Here is a 19,878-nt window from a genome sequence, read left to right as displayed (position 1 = left end):
CTGTGTGCAGTTCTGGTTACCACACCTTAAAAAGGATATTATAGCTTTGGAAAAAGTGCAGAAAAGGGCAACTCGAATGATAAAAGGGTTGGAACACTTTCCCTATGAGGAAAGGTTAAGGTGCTTACGGCTCTTTATAAGATTATGCATAGGAAAGAGCAGGTAGAGAAAGAGGTACTTTCCTCCCTTTCTCACAATACAAGAACTCATGGGCACTCCATGAAATTGCTGAGCGGTCGGGTTAGAACGGATAAAAGGAAGTACTTCTTCACCCAAAGAGTGATTAACACTTGGAATTCACTGCCACAGGAAGTGGTGGCGGCTACAAGCATGGACGGCTTCAAAAGGGAATTAGATAGGCATATGGAGCAGAGGTCCATCAGTGGCTATTAGCCACAAGGTATAGATAGGGTCTCTGGGGCAAGTGATGCTCTGTCATCTTGGTGCTTGGGGGGGGGGTCAACAGTGGGAGGGCTTCTAATGTCCTGGCCCCACTGGTGGACCTCCTGATGGCACTGGTATTTCTGGCCACTGTGTGATACAGAGTGTTGGACTGGATGGGCCTTTGGCCTGATCCAATTGGCATCTCTTATGTTCTTATGACTTTTCACCATTAGGGCTTATAGCATTGTGATGTGATGGTAGCATTGTGATGTGAAAAGCCACACCTGCTCTGATTGCCTCTTCTATTCAACTAAAAAAGATACAGGAGCCCTTATTCTTATTCTTATATCCCATTTGTCTCCTAGGATTCGCAGTGTTTCAGCAGGCTTTAATAATAATGAAACATAGATAATGTAGCAAAAATAAATACCAGGGTACAAAGAATGTACCATGGAACACCTTGTTCAGTCCTGCTAAACAATTTCAGTGGAGCCATATACTAAAGAGAGCCTCAAGTAAAGGCATGCTAAAATAAGAGGGATTAACACAGAGACTGAGAATGCCATCTAAACCAGAGGGCAAGCTGTTCCATAAAATTTGTCCAATAACAAAGGAAACCTTGCAGCAGACAGAGGAGGAGGGAGCAGTGAAAAGAAGGTGGCCAGAGAAGCACAATTAGTATATGGGTTCATACAAGGAGATGTGGGCTTTTAGGTATGTGGCTGTCTAGTCATGTATTTATTTATTTATTTATTCATTTATTTATCATATTTATACCCCGCCCTCCCCAGTGGGCTCAGGGCAGCTTACAGGGGCAAGGAGACCTTGCCATAATAAAAAACATAGTATACATAATAGCTTAAAAACAATACAATACAGCTTAAAACATCCTAAAATTAGAACAGTGGTGCTCAATAGCTCCTCTATAGATGGCAAATCAGAGATGGCAAATCAAAGATGGCAAAGATGGTAAAGATCAAAAGTCCCGAGTTCCCGGTGATTATTTCCCACGGCTTAGGGCTTCTTTGCATTATTCAAAAGTTATAGATGTTCCCTCAGGGCCTCGTCAATCATGGCGGTGGTGGTATATAAGGGTGGCGGCTCCTACTCAAAGACCTGGCGGAAGAGCTCCGTCTTGCAGGCCCTGCGGAATTGCATAAGGTCCTGCAGGGCCCGGATCTCCCCTGGGAGCTCATTCCACCAGATAGGAGCCGCCACCAAAAAAGCCCTGGCCCTAGTTTCAGCTAGTTTGATGTCCTTGGGGCCCGGGATTGCTAGTAAATTTTGGGCCCCCGACCGTAGTGCTCTTGGGGGAACATATGGGGAAAGGCGGTCCTTCAGGTAGGATGGACCCTGGCCATGTAGGGCTTTACAGGTAAGAACCAGCACTTTGAAGCGAATCCGGTACGCTATTGGCAACCAGTGCAGCGCTTTCAGCGCAGGCTGAATGTGTAGAGCTTTAAAGGTAAGATATAGTACCATAAAATGGACCTGGAAGTATATAGGCTACCAATAAAGATCTTTCAGGGCAGGCGTTATACGTTCAAAGTGGTCCTACATGAGAGATGTGCTTCTGCATTTTGTACTACTTGCAGGCTCTGAATAATTTTTAAAGGCAGCCCCATGTGGAGAGCACTGCCGGAGTCCAATTTAGATATTAGTGGTGTGGATCAGCACAGCTAACTCAGATGACTATAAGTAAGGAGACTGCTTTGAGACAAGATGCAGTTGCAAGTAGATGCACCAGTCTGTTTTTCCGTAAGCCAGACATTGCCCAAGAGCACCCCAAAGCTCTCTAAATGGTCTGTCAAAGACTGACTCATCACATCTAGAGCTGATAGATCAGTTCCATCCAGGACGTTCCTTCTCAACCAGAACGTTCAAAGGTTGACCATCTCTGATACTAGGTTAAGGCTGTAGTAGTGGCCTACACAGAGAGGCTGCATTCCCTGCCTCCAGTTTTCTAATCAGGAAGGTTTGAGGCCAGTAGCACCTTAGAGACCAACAAGATTTCTGGTGTGTGTGTGTGTGTATGTATGTATGTATGTATGTATGTATGTATGTATTAGATTTATAGCCCACCCTCCCCATCGAGGCAGGCTCAGTCCCTTTGTCAGGGAGCTCTGATTCTCGAAAGCTTATACCCTAGAAATTTTGCTGGTCTTTAAGGTGCTGTGGTGCTCTAATCTTGCTCTTCTACTGCAGACCAGCATGGCTACCTATTTGAAACTGAATTTTATTATCAATTTGCCTTTTTTAATTAATTTCTGTAGCACTTTACCAAATACTTAGGCTGTAGTACTTAGGCAAGAAACACAGTGCATGGGGAGAGGATGCTTAAGCCCTCCCTCTCACCCTCTGGTGCCATTTTACTGACCTGAGATGATACCAGGGAGCCATAGCTAGCCCATCAGTATGTGTAAACTTCCTCAACAGGCTAATAGTGGCTCAGTGGACCCATTTGACGTTGGGACGTGGTGTGGTAAGGGAGCTTTTAAGCGCTCTGTCTCCCTTTGCGCCACAGTCTGAATCCAGCTCACATGCAGATGGAAGAAGTGAGCTCAAGAACTCATATTAGGGTTGCCAAGTCCATCTTCCACCCCCAGCGGGGGACTTTGGGGGCGTTCCTGGAGGGGGCGGGGCATCCCCGACGTGATGACGTCACGTTGGGGACGTCCGCCCCCCCTTTGGGGGGCCCCCCCCCCCCCCCCCCCGGTTCGCCAGATCTCTAGAAATGGCAGTTCCCTGCACTTAAAGGAGCCGGCGTTTCCCTTTTAAATGCAGGAGCCGGCGTTTCCCCTTTAAGAGCAGCCGTATTTCCCTTTTAAGAGCACGAAGCTGGCATTTCCCTGCAAGCTTGCGGAGATTGGGCTTGGGAGGAAACACGGGTTCCACACACTTAAAGGGAGAGAGATGGGTGGCTGTGGGTGTTGGGGGCGGGTAGAACACCCCCAAACCCCTGGCAAACTGGGGGGTTTGGCAACCCTAACTCATATAGCAAATAGCCCTGACCTGGATAGCCTAGGCAAACCCAGTCTCATCAGATCTCGGAAGATAAGCAGGGCTGACTCTAGCAAGTACTTGGAAAGGAGACCTCCAAGGAATACCAGGGCTTGGGAAGCAGATGCAGGCTAATCAAGCCACCTCTGAAAAATATCCAAGGTAGGGGTCGCCAAAAGTCAGTCATGAGTTCCAGGCAAGAATAAGCGTGTGCATGCACACACACACACACACACACACACTTATTCCCTCTCTGTTGTATCTCCTGTTCCTGCTAAACATGATACATGACTGTCTGATTATGCTATAGAGCAAAAGCATTTGTTATTAAGAAAGACACTTTTTGTCCCTTCACTGAACCAATTTCTCGTGTTTTCAAATGGACACTAGAAGGATTTTAAAGTGTTATTTATTTATTTCAATGCAAACTTCCTTAATGTAAGTGATACTTAATGCTGTGTGTTTGTGTGTGTGTGTTCTGAAGCTAGTAATCGTGGTTGTTGAAAAAGTATGTTTATTTCCAGGGCTTGCTGTATGCAAATATATTTGCAATGTGATGTTTAAAAGAAACATGGCACCTAATTCAACATTAATTTATATGTATTAGAAGTGATTGCCCAGAAGTATTTGGATAAAATAATTGAATTTTTAAAAGCTGTGTAGTTAATCACTGGAATTCTCAGTACACATTTTTATCATCCTTTGTCCCTGGGAACCTTAGGCTTATGGCGCAAAAGCAGAGAAAAATACCTTGTATATAGGATTAATATTCGATAACTTCAGTGGGCGGAGAACACACTTAGGTTGTGATCCCAGTGGGGTCTGCCTTGGAGTTCCTGTCCCCAGAGCTTGTCCCCTTTCAGATGAAAACGTAAGACTTTAAGCCTGAAAACAAAAATAGAGGTTGGGCCTTTGACTCAAACTTATAGCCAGTATTAATTCATATGGTTGAAGTTGAAAGGTTGGTAGGACTGTGCATTTTTACTATATTCGAAGTGTTACCTTTGCTTTTTTTACTACCATGCGTACACAATTCTGTATTTTTTCCATTTTGTTTCTTGCTCTCGTTTTTCTAGTAAGCCCATAATCAAGTCTTCTTGTCACAAGAAAGTTTTTTATTTTGAGAAGGAAAGATTCTGTGAGTTTCTTCTTTTAAAAATTATAACCTTTTTAAAGCAAAATCTGATTGCCCTGCAGGTGCAGAAATTCTCTGGCATGGAATTTTGGCATCTTGGGAACTCCTACTTTTGGTTTTTAAATATTCTTAAATGCTAAATTCAAGTTCTTGTCTGTAGGGAAATTTGATAAGGGAAATTTATTTGCTTTTTGGAGACTCCAAAGCAAACGGGTTTGGGGAAGAGTTTTCATTGGTCCGAAGGTAAAACTTCTAATTGCACTCATGAATGTTATTACTACTTATCCTCCTTCCTCTTTCTTTGCCAAATCTCAAATCCCTTTTCTCCTTCAGGATTTTAATTGTTCTTCATTCCAGGTTGTTTTTTTAAGAAAACTTCAGGGTTTTTAAAAACTTGGATGTTTGAAGCAGACTAAGTTAAGTATAATAAATAAATAAATAAATGGTGCGACCTCATTCTGGTCACCACACCTTAAAAAGGATATTATCGCTTTGGAAAAAGTGCAGAAAAGGGCAACTAGAATGATAAAAAGGGTTGGAACACTTTCCCTATGAAGAAAGGTTAAAGTGCTTGGGGCTCTTTAGCTTGGGGAAACGACGGTGATTATGAATGGGATAGAGCAGGTAGAGAAAGAGGTACTTTTCTCCCTTGCTCACAATACAAGAACTTGTGGGCATTCAGTGACATTGCTGAGCGGTCGGGTTAGAACAGATAAAAGGAAATCCTTCACCCAAAGAGTGATTAACACATGGAATTCACTGCCACAGGAGGTGGCGGTGGCTACAAGCATGGACAGCTTCAAGAGGGAATTAGATAAGCATATGGAGCAGAAGTCCATCATTGGTTATTAGCCACAAGGTATAGATAGGAACTCTCGGGCTGGGGAAAGTGATGCACTGTATTCTTGGAGCTTGGGGGGGGACAGTGGGAGGGCTTCTAGTGTCCTGGCCCCACTGCTGGACCTCCTGATGGCACCTGGTATTTTTGGCCACTGTGTGACAGAGTGTTGGACTGGATGGGCCATTGGCCTGATCCAACATTGGCTTCTCTTATGTTCTTATGTAAGATAGTGTGCTAACAAAGGTGTTACTCTGCACTGTTACACTCTCAAGGTTTGATCAGGAGAATGTGATTGTCTTGCAAGCTGAGTGCAACAAAATATCTTAATGAGAGCTGTTTGATACTTCAGGTAGCAGCTGTGTTTAGTGGTTCTGCACATTTTGCCTCAGACATATGCAAAGATACTGCCAGATCAACCTGATCTGTGGCCGTTAGTGTCACAAAGGACAACTTAAACATGGAAGGGCAGAACGTTACTGAAACACAATGTTGTTCATTACTGATTTATATGATTTGTGAGTGATCTAGTTGTCTATTTAAACAGTTGCCTGCTGAGTAGAGCAGTTACATTTCAAGGGTTGGAGATGGAGGTAGTAAAACTCAACTGAGCTGTGTGAGAATACTCATTCTCAAAAAACCAGTTGTCCTGTACTTCATGGCTAGTAAGGAATACAATGAAACATCTGCCAAACATTCACAAACAGATTGAAAACTATTAAACTGATGGTTTAAAAATTAGGTCTCTGTTTGCAACTAGCGAACAGGATATAAGCTGAAGCAGCAGGTGTTCAAGCATCCATAGTTGTGTTTGCCATGTGCACACCACAATTGCAGCAGCTTTTCCCATAACAAATACTAATATGTGAGTGACAAATATGCATCGTTTAAGGTCATATACACATGTCAACCTAGATAATGCACTATTATTAACAATATAACAATCATCAACCCTGCAACCCAATGAAACTGACAGCAATTGAGATGACTTGCCTGCATCTGATATGATGAGGGAAACTGAAAAGTGTAGGAAGCTCTTAGATTATTAGTATTTTTCTAAACACAGTGCCATGCTAAGCAGAGACATCCTTCTAAACCTGTTGATCTCAGTAGGCTTAACAAGGGTGTCACTATGCTTAGGATGGCGCTATTAGATTCTGGGGCCGGTAGTAGTAATAGTTGAAAAATATTGCCTCTTTATTGAATTGTGCTTAAAGTTATGGTATGGCTGGAATGTTGTGTGCACTCACCATGAAAGGAGTTCAAGCTCATTTGTGTGAATGCTGCTGCCACTTGTATTCTCTCATCCAGCAAAATAATTATCTACTTCTGTTTCTGTAGCAACCCGTGGTTTGCTGGTCACATTTGGTTTGAAATCTTGGCTTACAAGGAAAGCACAACCACATAGTTTGACATGCTGATATAATGCATACTATCTTAATTATTTCTCTGTTAGTGGATAACACGGTTCATATGAGTGATCCTTAAGCCACTTCAGAATTGTTCATATAAGAATAAACCACAGTTTGCTATTATGTGTGAGCTATTCCTGTCTCTTATCAAGTTTGAGTGTAGTTAAGGTTTCACTTACTTGGGAAAACAGAAAAGGCACAACTACTATCACAAAATATTCTCCTGTCACTCAGGTTTAACATGAGTTCCTTACCAAATGAAGTGTTTTTCATGTGATAAGATTCCTGCAGCTGATATTTGGATTGGCACTTGGGAAAGAGAAGTCCCTTCTGCAAGAAACATAAAACCCTTCTGTACATGAATAGAGACTTGAAGATGGAGGTCTGAGCTTGTTAGGTGTCACTCATACAATATTTGAGCTAGATGTGCTGCTGCTTTAGTTTTTAAGTATTGATTGGTTTTAGGGAAGGGTGTCATTGTCTTATTTGTTTGTATAAAATAGTGTCATATAATTTTGTGATGGAATTTTATAAGGTAGTTTGTTTTCTTCTCTGAGCCAGTTTGAGAATCAAACTGGCTGTAAAGTCTGTTTTTTTAAAAAAATTAAGCAACTTGTCTCAGTGTGTGTGTGAAATTTCCTTTGTCAGATTCCATGGATGTCCTATAGTTGCAGTTGCAGCAAAGCCTGGTGGACCTGAAGCCTCTGAAACCGTGACACCGATAGGAGTTTCTGAGCTAATTGAGGTACGTGCCTTGGAAAGATTATTATTCTGAAATGTCATCCAGTTCTTGAAGTCTGCATTGCATGAATGCTTGTGTGTGAAGCAGTGTTTCGGTAGCAGGGTGGGGAAATGTGGTGCATTTGCAGACCTCCATGTTTGTGATGGATCCCCTACACTCCATAGCTGAGACAGCTCAGATGTAATTCTGTCAAGGTCAGTGCTGTGTGACATTGAAGAAATGCTCCTCTGTATATTAATATCATTCAAAAGTAATGCAGTGTCCCAGATCACAGGGAGGGTCTGTATGCATGGATACTGCCTCCTTGTGAAGTCATTGTGCTTACGAGCCAGTGATCACGCGGGGGTGGGGGTGGGCCGCTCACTCATGCCCAGCCTCCTTCTCTACATGTTCAATCAATATGTGGAGGGGTTGTGTGTAGAGGGCTAGTATTGCACAAAAATCAATTAATGTTTGAACCCAATCTTGATTTCTTAATCAAAGAGAATCTTTTTGTTAACTGAGTGTCTTAAAAGAAATTAGGATAATTTAATTGTAAAGTCAGTAGATTTCTAATACTATATCATTATTTTAAAAAATGTAAGATAGAATTTACTTTATGTTAAGAACATAAGAACATAAGAGATGCCAATGTTGGATCAGGCCAAAGGCCCATCCAGTCCAACACTCTGTATCACACAGTGGCCAGAAATACCAGGTGCCATCAGGAGGTCCACCAGTGGGGCCAGGACATTAGAAGTCCTCCCACTGTTGACCCCCCCTAGCACCAAGAAGACAGAGCATCACTTGCCCCAGAGTCCCTATCTATACCTTGTGGCTAATAGCCACTGATGGACCTCTGCTCCATAGTTGAGTCAGTATTCTGTGGCTAAGAGTGATTTTTTTCAGCCTTCGAACTGCTTTTGAAGCCCCAAGATTTCAGGAATGGAAATGCTATCTATCAGCGCAGTGGCTCCGTGCACATAAATCTTGAGTTCTACCACTAAGCCATTTTCTCTTCTCTTCTTCTCTCTCCACACCTCCCCTCCCCTGCTAGGGTTGCCAACAGCCTGGGGGAAAAAACTCTCCATACCTCCCTTCCCCTGCTAGGGCTGCCAACAGCCTGGAGAAAAAACTTTAGAGCCTTAATGTGTGGAAATAGGCAGGTGAAGCATTTGATGACAGGGAGGTTTAAAGGGACAGGACACTTTTTTCTTCCAGACTCTGGGGAACCCTATTGCTGGCCCATTACTTTCTCAGCTTTCTCACAAACGTGCTGATCTGGTTGTGTGATACTGTATGTCTTATTTGTGCATGTAGTGGAAGAAGGACAAGAGATATGTTTTCAAGATATAAGGTTCTTCAGGCTCCCCAACTCACCCACGGGACTCAATCTTTAGGGAAGGCAGACCTACCAACAGAGACTTCAGGTGGTACAAATAAATCTGGGCAGTTTATTCCCAGGGCTACATTACATAGAAAGATAAGGTGATGTGAAAGACCTCTGCCTGGAGTTGCTGGAGAGCCTCTGCCACTCATTGTAGGAAATACTGACCTTGATAGAGCAATGGTCTGGCTCAGTAAAAGGTGGCTTCCTGTCTTCAACACATATTTCCATGTTTCTGTCCCAGCATATAGTTTGGTTTGGAGTACATAAGTTGTTTCCAGGTCACACATTAAAACTGCATAACATGCACGTGCATGAAAAACAACGGAAAAGTATTAACTCACCATTCTGATTGGTTTATGCACTTGTGCACAAGAAACACTAGCTTCTGTGTTGACTGGATCACCTTTAATTTAAACCAGTGTTCAAAAATCAAGAAGCACTTTTTCTAATAAAAGGATGGCAGATTTTAAAATGAAAATGAGAATAATCTGTACTAGGAAACATTTCCGTAAAAGGCAGAACTTGCTAGAACCACCAGTTTAAAGCAAATTTTATTACAGCAGGTTTTACAAGCTTGACAGAAATTTAGATAATCCCGTAATCCATTCAATTATAAAAAGAGTATAAATTTCTGTCCCTAGATCAGGTTGAAATCAGGAGAACTTTAATATCAAATACAATATGAATATGAGGCAAAAGTGGATAAATCCAGATTGATGCTACTACAACATGCACAAGGACTTTGACTAAATCCCCCTGGGTGTTCTGAAATTCTTGCATTGGAGGGCTGTGGTTCGAAAGATCTTGGCTTAGATCTATTGGAAGTTTCCCTTCAACAGAAGGGATTTTTAATCTATGTAATGTGACATCTTGGCCTTTTCTCTCCTGTTGAAGCCCCCTGAGGGACGGGAGATTCCCAAGGAACAGCACGGGAAGGAAGTCAGAGTTCTGCAGCAAGAGGGGGAACTGGTGAATATCACCCCCTTCCTTCTGCCCATGGAGATCCTTCATGGGGTCCAAGCCCTCCTCCTCTTCCCATTGACCTCCAAAGCAGGATGATAAATCAGTCCTACTAACTGTAATTTAATTTGCAGTATGGTATACAATTGTTGTTTCATTTATTCACTAACAAGTTTGTGAGAGTAGGACATTAGCATTATCATTTCTCTTATATTGAACTGAGGCAACAAAATAGCACATTACTTGAACATATACACTGAATTTATTAATTTGAATTTGGCTTGCTTAAGGCTGATGGATCAGGTCCCATGAATGATGGCTCAATCTGTCGGTCCAGTGCCATACGGAACCAAGTTCGGTTTCTTCCACTATTAGGCCTTTAAAAAAAAAAAAAGCCTTACAGACTTATTCAGAGATTGTAGGCCATTGTAGTTTTGATGTCGAGATTGTGTCCCCATTCTTCTCAGTATGGGGGACAGAGTCTGCTACAGAACACTTAACGTGACTTTGTTACTTCCCAAAAGAGGAAAATAAATTTACAGTTAAAGTCATTGTCAAAGGAAAGGAGAGGTAGAATTCTTGATCTGGAGGGGTTTTTGTTTTTGTTTTTTGCAATCTGCATGCAGCTCTGAGAACCAACGGGAGTATGTCCTTCCTTTCCCCAGAGGGTGCAAGTGGTTATTCTTTCCTGATGTGCTGCGGTGTTTGCATTACTTTTGGCAGGATCTTTGTTTGTGACATTGTTTTGCTAACCAAGCTGATTGTGCTGCACCAAATCTTTAAGGCAGAAAATCGAATCTTGTTGCTGCTGCTGCTAAGTGTGCATCTCCTGAGTAGCATGCAGTTTATTTGACATTGGTTTGTTCCCACCTTGCTGCAGGATTCCCAGAGTCAGTAAAACTGTATGGTTGTTAAATCAATCATCCACTTGTTCTCTCAATTTCTTCATGCCTGACATGACTTTTCACCAAGCTACGGTGTTTGTTTTGTCTTGCTTTTAGGTCCTGAAGTCAGAGGCTTACCTACCAAAAAGAGATCCCTCAGGATCTTTCCTTATGGCTGTTGACCACTGTTTCTCCATTAAGGGTCAAGGCACTGTGATGACAGGAACTATTCTTTCAGGCTGTGTTAGCATTGGAGACAATGTGGAGATTCCTGCCCTGAAGGTGAGTGTCTTAATTTCTAGCTTTGCCTCTGACATCTTCCTGAAAGACACCAAAGTAGATACACAGAAACAAAGACGTTGCTTGCGTCATCCTGTCTCTTGGTTTGTCTGTTTATTTCCTAAACCTGAATTGGTTCACTTTTGGGGAATGTAGCAAATCCTTCAGGAAAACACTGTACGATACTGTACAGCCCTTAACATGGTATTATTAAATGGCTCTATGAAGAATGTAATTTGCAAGGGAAATGGAAGCCTGAGGCTGACTTTTTAAAAGGGGAGGCCCCGGAAACAAGGACATGAAAGAATTTCAAACAGACAAGGCAGCCAAACAGAGTGAAAGCCTCGCCTGATTGTAGCAACAGAGAAAAGTGAGAAGAGAGCAAGTTCAGGGCATGAGATTAAAAGCACTGAGTGAGCATTTCTGAATCTGACTTCAATGAGATTATGTGCCTGAGGGTCAGATTTGTGGGTTCAGTCCTTCTCTCAATGAATAGTGGGAAAGACACAGGAAATAATTCAGGAAAATATTATGATGACAAGGAAAATTGACACCTTAAATAATAATATGGTTCTTTCACCCATTCTAAGAAAAGGAGTAATTTAGATATAAGAATTGTGTGTATGTTCATGAATTGCTTTGGGAAAGTGAACGCTTGCAATCAGATGTTCCATGGTATCAGCTTGTGAACATAATCGGTAGCAGAGTTAAAACAAACCAGTGAAGTTGTTTTTCTACACAGTACACAATTAACCTGCATCATTAATTGCTTTGGTAAATTACAGAGACCCATGGTACAACAGGGTTCAAAAATACATGGAGAAGAGCTGTATCAGCAGCTGTAAAACCACATGGTAAAAATGTAATACCACACTCTTTGAACCTTCATTTGCTGTGTTGATAATATAGTATTGCTTTACGCTTAACATACCATTACTTGAACGTTTACAGTTACTCACAAGTAAGTCTGCTAAATGTTTCAGTGTTACAGCCCAATCACATGCATGTTTATTCAGAAGTAAGTCTGATTTATTTCTATAAATTAGGATAGGATTACAGTTTAGACATATGACTCAAAAGATTCTGAGATCAACTAAATATCACTTTCTTCTTTGTAAGACATCTATAGTTATACCTCCCACCAGATTCTATATAATACAACATTAGAGTAATCTGAAATGTTTAGTGCCTTCTGAAAAAGCTAGTAGCTCCCTTATTGGTTTTGGAAGGTTAAGCCCAAAGTTAAAAGCATCAAGTGAGTATTTCTGAATCTGAGACCTGGCAGAATGGGGAGAAGTGTCCAAAGAAGTAGTTCTAGTGCTGCTTGACAAATTAGCAAACCACTGGTTCCAGACTGTATGGATGCAAGAGTTCTTCAAGAACTCAAAAATGACATAGCTGATCTTCTAACAAAAATATGTAATTTTTCATTAACAGTAGCCTCTGAGCCAGAAGACTCAAAAATAAGCAGTGTCACACTGACTTCTAAGAAGGGATTAATGGGGAGTCTGGGACAATGTAGACTAGTTAGCTTAATGTCTAAACCAAGTAAATTGGTAGAAAGTGTTATTTAAAGACAGCCCCATTAAGCACATAGACTCCTTGCCAAAGAGAATGCTGCTTCAATTACCCCATCCATCGGGTGTGTGTGTGTGTGTGCAAGATTTGCAGTCCTGTGGATGGGAGTTGGTGGGCTTTACTTCTACAAAAGAAAGTCCTTCCTCACCAATATGTTGGGATTGTTGCTATTAAAATTAATTAATAAGAAATCTGGAACTGGGGATGAATAGTGAGTTAGTGAATTTTACAGATGGCAGCAGATTGTTCAGGAAGGTGAAAACGCACAAGAGGTTATGAATGATCTTTGAAAGGACCTCTTCTAACTTGGTAAATGGGCACTTAATTGGCAGGTGAAATTCAGTGTAGGTATATGCAAGATGATGCATGGTACAAAAAAAAAATCCTGATGCCTCATATATACACTGATGGGGTTTGAACTAGCAATGCAAGACCAAGGAAAACACCTTGAGGCTGAGAAGAGAACAAAACAGGGCTCTATAGACCACTGTCTGGATGTGTGGGAGCTATGCCTGTGGTATGAATGGATATTGTGAGGGATTATGCATATAATATTTAAAACTCCATTTAACACTTTGGATTGTCTTGAAGTCACTGTGGAATATTTGCCACGATAGCTCTTGTTTCGTAATATAATCATTAGTGCCACTCTTAGGTACCCTCAGTAGCTGAATTTTTGTGCCTATTGCCTAATGATCTAGAATGTCCTTTTAGTTCTGTGTTTCAAATGTTACCTTAAGTTTAGATCTCAGATAAGTGTGTGGATTATACTGGTGTGGGAACGTATGGTTAGAAGTTAGAATTGCTAATTACGTTGACTTTCCCATTTTTGGCTGCTCTGTGGAGTGCTCGGCTAGAATACCTGTGAGAGGTTGTACCATTCTTAGACTTACAAAGTAACAGAGGAGGCAGATTTTATAACACACTATGGATCATGACATTCCTTGACCTTTCATTGGCCTGACCCTTTGCTAACTGAGATTGACAGCTGGTGCCCAGTGGGCATTGGGGACATTACAAAACAGCTGCTTTCCAAATTCAAGGAACCCTCCCAGCAAATAAAGTGGCATCTCGTAAGTATTCTGCTAATAGACTTCGACATCTGTGACCGCTTGAACTTGCACAAAGGAGGGACAGAGCAATTAAAAATAAACAGTGACATTCTCGAACGCCCATACTTTCTGATTGAGGTTGAGAACGCCAGCAGCATGCAGATTCCTTTACACTGTTGCCTATGTAAATTGCCATCTGGGGTTGATTAATGGAACTGCAATGGGAGAAGTGTGTGCGTCTGTTGGTTAAAACATTTGACGCAGCAAACAGTTCTCCAATGAGGCAATTTAATACTATTTGCTCAGCAGCACTTGAAATCCACGTCGGGGCGCATGAGCCAAGGATTTGTGCTGCGAAAATAGGGAGATAGTACAATTGTGACTGGCCTTTGGGAGTACCTTAATGATCATTAAAATCTTTAAACTGCTATATATCCAAGGTAATAAACTTGAGGAACATACATGATGTATTGTTTCTGCTGCTGCAGCTTTTTAAAGAATTAGGTTTCTGAGAGCGGATGTCCACTGATTATTTTGCTATTCATTTCCTTTTGGGGCATGGCAGGACTTAGTGAATGCTCCTATCTCTTATTTTGACCATTTTGGACAAGCTGTGGGTGAATGCCTTGCTAGGAAGCTGGGATTGTTTCAATGCCACTCTTGTACAAGCTTATTATAGCGACGCTAAAAACCAACTGTGCTACTGGTATGAGTTCAAAGTGGAGGTTATGTGTGTATGTCTGTGTTTTAGAGTGAATTTATTAAACTTGGGACATGAGAATAGTTTAGGCTGATGGTTGCCATTATAACTAGGTGATCGTAGTTGGCTACATATGGCATCATTCGTTGCTCAAGATCGTTGGATCAAAGGAGCTTGAAAGAAAGGAAAGATATGGCATAATTTTGTAGGATATCACAATTTGCTGGAGAAGATAGAAGTCTCCTTCCTTTCCTGGCATTGTTTTGCAATGTATGATGCACCTGTTTATGGGGCAGTGTAAAAGGCTTGATGTTGGGGGGTTCCCAAGCTAATATGATAAAACTTAACCATGCAGGCATCTACAACAGCCATTTTGAAAGTATAGTCCCTGAAGAGATAATCCTGAGTAAATTCTTCTTAGCTTCTTTACTAGACTGAAGTCTCTCAGGATTCTTGTGAGTAGATATTTTTCTCTGTATTTAAGTTTGCTTAGATAGTACTCTGACTTTTTATTACTGGCGGCAAACCAAAATATTGCTCTGTGGATAGGCTAGTGACTTTTGTTCTGTGTTTTGCTATGTCTGTTCTAGTATAAGGTGTATGGTATCATTTCTCTTCTCCATGTTTTGGCATGTTATTTCTAAGAGTACATGGAAACATTTATAAAACCTCAGAATCATAAATGCTATACAAATCAATCTTTAGAGATTTTCTTTCTGAAAATCATGCTTGATGTTTGCAGGTTGCCATCATGTAGGTTGGAAAAGCTGCCTCAGCTTTTTGTCTGTCTTCTGCCTCCCCCCCCCCCTTTAAATACCTAAATTGTGGTCCCAGCGGTGAGTGGTTGGGCTGTTACAAAGGAAACAATGCATTTTGTGGGCTATAACAGGCAACCGCTTTATTGATTACAGCTGTAGAAGTTTGGCTTGGCATGGGGTGGTGGATCCAAGGCATTGGGGGATCTGCTTGCCACCTGATGGAAACCCCGTACCTCAGCCTGTTGAGGGGAAAACCCTGGGATGGCAAGTGGGAACACCTGGGCGTAGATGGGAACACCTGCCACTTCGGGGTGAGGAGAGCCGAGAAGCCCCTGAGCTGGGCATGCCTTCCTAAGCCTCTGCCCCCAAGGTCCCTTAAGGGGACCTTCAACTGGGATGATGGGCACACAGGCCCAGTCTCCCCCAAAATGGGAAGCCCAATGCCAAAAACTATCCCCAAAGTTGTGACAAGAACACAATGCACAAAATGAAGCCAAAAAGCCTATGCATTACAGTTCAGAGATGTGACCAGCCTGGCCACCCAATCCTATATGTGTGTGCCAGTGTGTTTTCTTTCCTGCTGGCAAACTGTCATATTATGCACAATAGTTTTTTTCAGAGGTGTGGGTAGCACACAAGATCTAGGTGTTTTTTTGTTGGAGCAACTGATCTTCAGATATGGCTATAAGTAAAAGTTCCTAATCTTTTATTTTCTAAAAAAAGAAAACATTTTGGAATGTCTTTTGTTGCAAGTACTTGCAAAATAAGATCACAGTACACACCAGGAACTTCTCCTGCCCAGGCCTCATTGAACTGAAGGTGTTCGCGAGGTCATAGCCATGCTCTTGCGCCACTCCCATTTATTTCAGCAAGGTTTGTTCTGTTCCTTTCATATATTGTGTTTGTCGTGAGGTTTTCAGCCCTCTTGTTTGTGGAAAGTTCACTGATGTGGGGAGTTTCTGGAAACCACCTTTTATTTTACCATCATGATTTTGATATGTTTTTTAGCCATTGTTTTACTAAATCATTGTGAAGCAAAAGCCAGCTCATTAAATCTTTCCAGGGGTGGGAAGTAGTAGGTGAACAGTAAATCTAACAGCTGGTGAAGAGTAAATTACACAGCTATTTAAAATTAGAAATGCACTTAAGTAATTGTTCGTTTTCTTTAATTGCCTTTCAATTTCTGAGTTAAGCTGATCAGATTAATCCAGTCTCAATGTTTACATAAGCAAAGCTGGCAGGATTTGGCAGATGATGGAAAACGTTCTTCAGATGATTACAGCACCATCTTGTTTCAGGTGAAAATTAATGGTCACTTTTGGTATAAATGATCGTTTAAGGGCCTTCACCTACAGACCAGATAATTCAGCTAGTTCTTTTTCTGTGTAGGGCTCATTTTCCATTCAGTGCATATGAGTATCTTGTGTCTTAATGAAATTCTTGATCACAGTTGGAAAACCAAAGCTTCCAGGTTTTTACATTTTTATGTAATATTTTTGTTATTCTCAATAAAGAATGCTGCATGTGAGATACAAATGTGCACAGGATTAAAACTTTGAACTTTTGCAAAAAGTATATAATTTGTCCAGCATTTGAACCTTGAAATTTCGGTCCAGTATTTCTTTTCCCGTTGATAGTTGTGTCTAAGGGGCACTCTTGTCTAATTAATGTGATTCAAGGACAGGGCTAGTTCGAAGGACTTCTTACACTCATGACCAGGTTAAGGCACCGCATAGGAGAGCTACATAATACACACAGAGATAGTTTGTTTCTTTTTCTTGGTTAGAGGAGAAGGAAAGAAAGCCAGAGGGAGCGCCGCCAAGCTGAGTACCACTAATATAAACCAGACGTTACATCTCCTGTGCTTGTGTATTTAATGTGATCCTTTCAAGCAGGAGAGTGGCCTGGTCAGTGCTGTTTTATTAACTCTTCATATGGTAAATTTGGAAACAACTGTGTGTCTTAATTCCAGAGGATTTGTTTACTTGGCTTTTGGCTGGCAATAGTCGAGTTGTAGGTGTCTTGGTACAATGAAAAGGGGAACATAGAAAGGAAAGAATCTGATGGTCATGCTGTCACTTACAAAAGTGGACAGTGCTCTAGAAGATGCTTATACAGGTTTGTATGTTCTGTGGGCACACAGTCTTTGCTATGTGTCTAGGTCCCTTTTTCTGGCAAATGGTGGAGTACTGTCAGAGCAGTTCCAGGACAGTGTTGCTGATACCAGAAGCTGAGGCTGAAACAGTAATGTTTTCCGAGTCTCTTGCATTTAGCAATTAGGACCTTGTCCTGGTCAAAGGCGGCACTGATGCTTGCTTTCCTTCAGTCTCCCAGTGTGGACTTCTGGTATTTGTAAGAATGCTGCTCTTTATCTCTATCTGTTACACATTTTTATCTGCTTCTTCCTCTAAAGTGCTCAGGTTGGCACACATGGTTCTTGCCTCCTCCGTTTTATCCTCACAACAGCCTCATTAAATAGTTTAGGCTAAGAGAGAATGACTGGCCGAGGGCCATGTTGTGATTTGTCCTTGACACAATTCTTTGTCTCTCTCACTTGCACTTTAAAAATTTTAATTTAGCTAACTGTGTGAACAAGAAACGGTCTGCATTAAAATGCTAGTTTTGGGGTTTGTTTGTTTTTTAAAGAATGCAGGCTTGCACAGGATTGTATATACATTCCTTTTAGTTAAGGGAAAGCTTCTGACTTCTTGGTCCACATTTTCACGCGATCCTAGTACATCTTGTTTAGCACACCTTTGAAAAAAAATTTTTTACAGCAGTGCATATGGACTCAAATCCTTCCATTTTAAAAAAAATAGTCTGCTTTCAGATCCATTGTACATCTTAGAGAGAAACATATCTGTGCTGTTGAATAGGGTAAGTTATGCAAGCTGTGCTAAATAGATCTTATTATACTATTTAGAAGGATATGCTTAACAGACAGGGTTGTTCTTGGTTGTTCTTTGCACAAGATTGTTACCCTAATGGGGTACAAGTGTAGGGTCCTTAGCTTTGGAGCATCGTTAGGTTGAACACAAGCACACTTGGGCAATCTGTATTTAGGATTAAAGCCTGGCCAGAGGAGGAATTAGCAATGAACATACTGGAAATAGTACTATTTTACTTTTATTGGAGAGAGAGAGTACACAGAAATAATGGAATGAATACCCATGCAGGGCACACACACACACACACACAGCCAATATGCAGTCAAACCCTATTTGCCTGAGATAACCTGAGTTCTGGAAGGGGTTTTCTAAGGGGGCAAAAAGGAGGAAAGAATTTATATGAGCCTGATCCTGGTGGGGGGAAGAGTCTGGGAGGCCCCAACGGAGGGAGGCAAAGGATGTGCAGTGACACTGCGCAGATTGATCCAAGGGGATGAGCAAGGGGTCCAGAGACTGAAGATGGAAAATTAATTGTTGGTTCAGAGACTGAGGCCTGCTCAAAGCCTCTGTTGAAGGTCCTGTGTGGGATGATCCTGCTGTGAAATTACTGTGGGAATTGTGGCTACTTTTATGGGGACTTTCAGTCTCCTAGGTTTTGGATTGGACTGCGGGGAAAAGTTTGAATTAACTGCTGTCAAATTCAGAGGGAAGGATTTGAGGACTATTAATCAAGACTCACAAGATGTTTAACTTACTAAGTTTGGGGGGTGGGGAAGACCAGGTGGGATTGATAACTCTCTCTTCAATAGAAACACAGAGCTGGAAGGTACCCCAAGGATCATCTGGTCCAACTTTCTGCCCATGCAGGGAATTCGCAGCTACCTCCTCCCAGTCCCTCAATGACCCCTACTCTATGCCTAGATGAAGGCAAAAAACCCTCCAGGATCCCTGGGCCAGTCTGGCCTTCAGGAAGATTCCTTCATGACCCCAAAGTGGCGATCAGCATTACCTTGGGCATATAAGAAAGGGCCACAAGAGCTGAGCATTGGTTCATTCGTCATGCCCTCCCTCCTGCCTAAATTCATAGTGTCATAAAATCAGCACTAATTTGTAACAATCCTGTAATGTGGTTGTGAGGCTTTCCCTTAAGGGCTAGTGTGCATAGTAACAAGTCTGACCTTCCCTGCAGGTGTTTGCTAATTGGATTCTCAGCCTGCCTGGTACCTTATCTCCTTCAAGGCCAGGATGGAGTGGGGGCAATTAGCTTCCCATGAGAATGCATGTTTAGTGATGAGAGGGGGGGAGATCAGGAATGATGATGTTGTCTTCTAGAGATTTCTCCTGGGGATGCATTGGTATTGGATGTCACCATCACTTGACTTGAGGGGTCAAAAACTATATTTATGATATGGCTCAAGAGACTAGAGGCCTTTATCTTGGATGTATGGTTTTGAGAGTGTTAGGTAGTAAAAGATAGTTCTCTAGAGGCCATTGACTAGAGGCCTCTAGAGGCCATTCTCTAGAGGCCATTGACTAGAGGCCTTTATTTTGGATGTATGGTTTGTGCCACCTAACGAAGTTTTGAGAGTGTTAGGTAGTAAAAGTTAGTTCTCTTGTTTCATGTACTGTACGATTCAGAACATATTTGTTGGCTATATTCTTTCCTTTCAATAATCTTTGAAATAAACTTTATAAATATTTTTAATACGTTTTGCTACTTGTGTGCACTTGCCTTGGTGAACCTATGGGGTCAGCTCCTTGACTCCTTGACAGTGGTTCAGGGCTGGGGGAAGTTTGTGCAAGGAGGAGAACAAGTTTACACCATCCTGTAATATAGTCCAGTACCGAAAGAGAATGGCTTATGACAACGCTAACTGTTGTTTTTTGCATATTGGGGCC

The 19,878-nt window shown here is 41.7% G+C and overlaps 1 protein-coding gene across 1 annotated transcript in view; it reads left to right on the top strand.

Moving 5' to 3' along the window:
- The window catches only part of EEFSEC (eukaryotic elongation factor, selenocysteine-tRNA-specific), a 217,154-nt gene that overhangs the window by 67,812 nt on the left and 129,464 nt on the right, over positions 1-19,878 (top strand). The window contains exons 3-4 of the mRNA XM_015426092.1: positions 7,418-7,514; positions 10,842-11,006. Of these exons, the coding sequence (XP_015281578.1) occupies positions 7,418-7,514; positions 10,842-11,006 (262 nt within the window). The remainder of the gene's footprint in view (positions 1-7,417; positions 7,515-10,841; positions 11,007-19,878) is intronic.

This window comes from Gekko japonicus, unplaced genomic scaffold (assembly GCF_001447785.1).
Source record: "Gekko japonicus isolate JY-2015 unplaced genomic scaffold, Gekko_japonicus_V1.1 scaffold69, whole genome shotgun sequence".
NCBI classification, from domain to species: Eukaryota; Metazoa; Chordata; class Lepidosauria; order Squamata; family Gekkonidae; genus Gekko; species Gekko japonicus.
The sequence above is the reverse complement of the archived record's forward strand: the minus strand, read 5'-3'. Positions and strand labels throughout refer to the sequence as shown.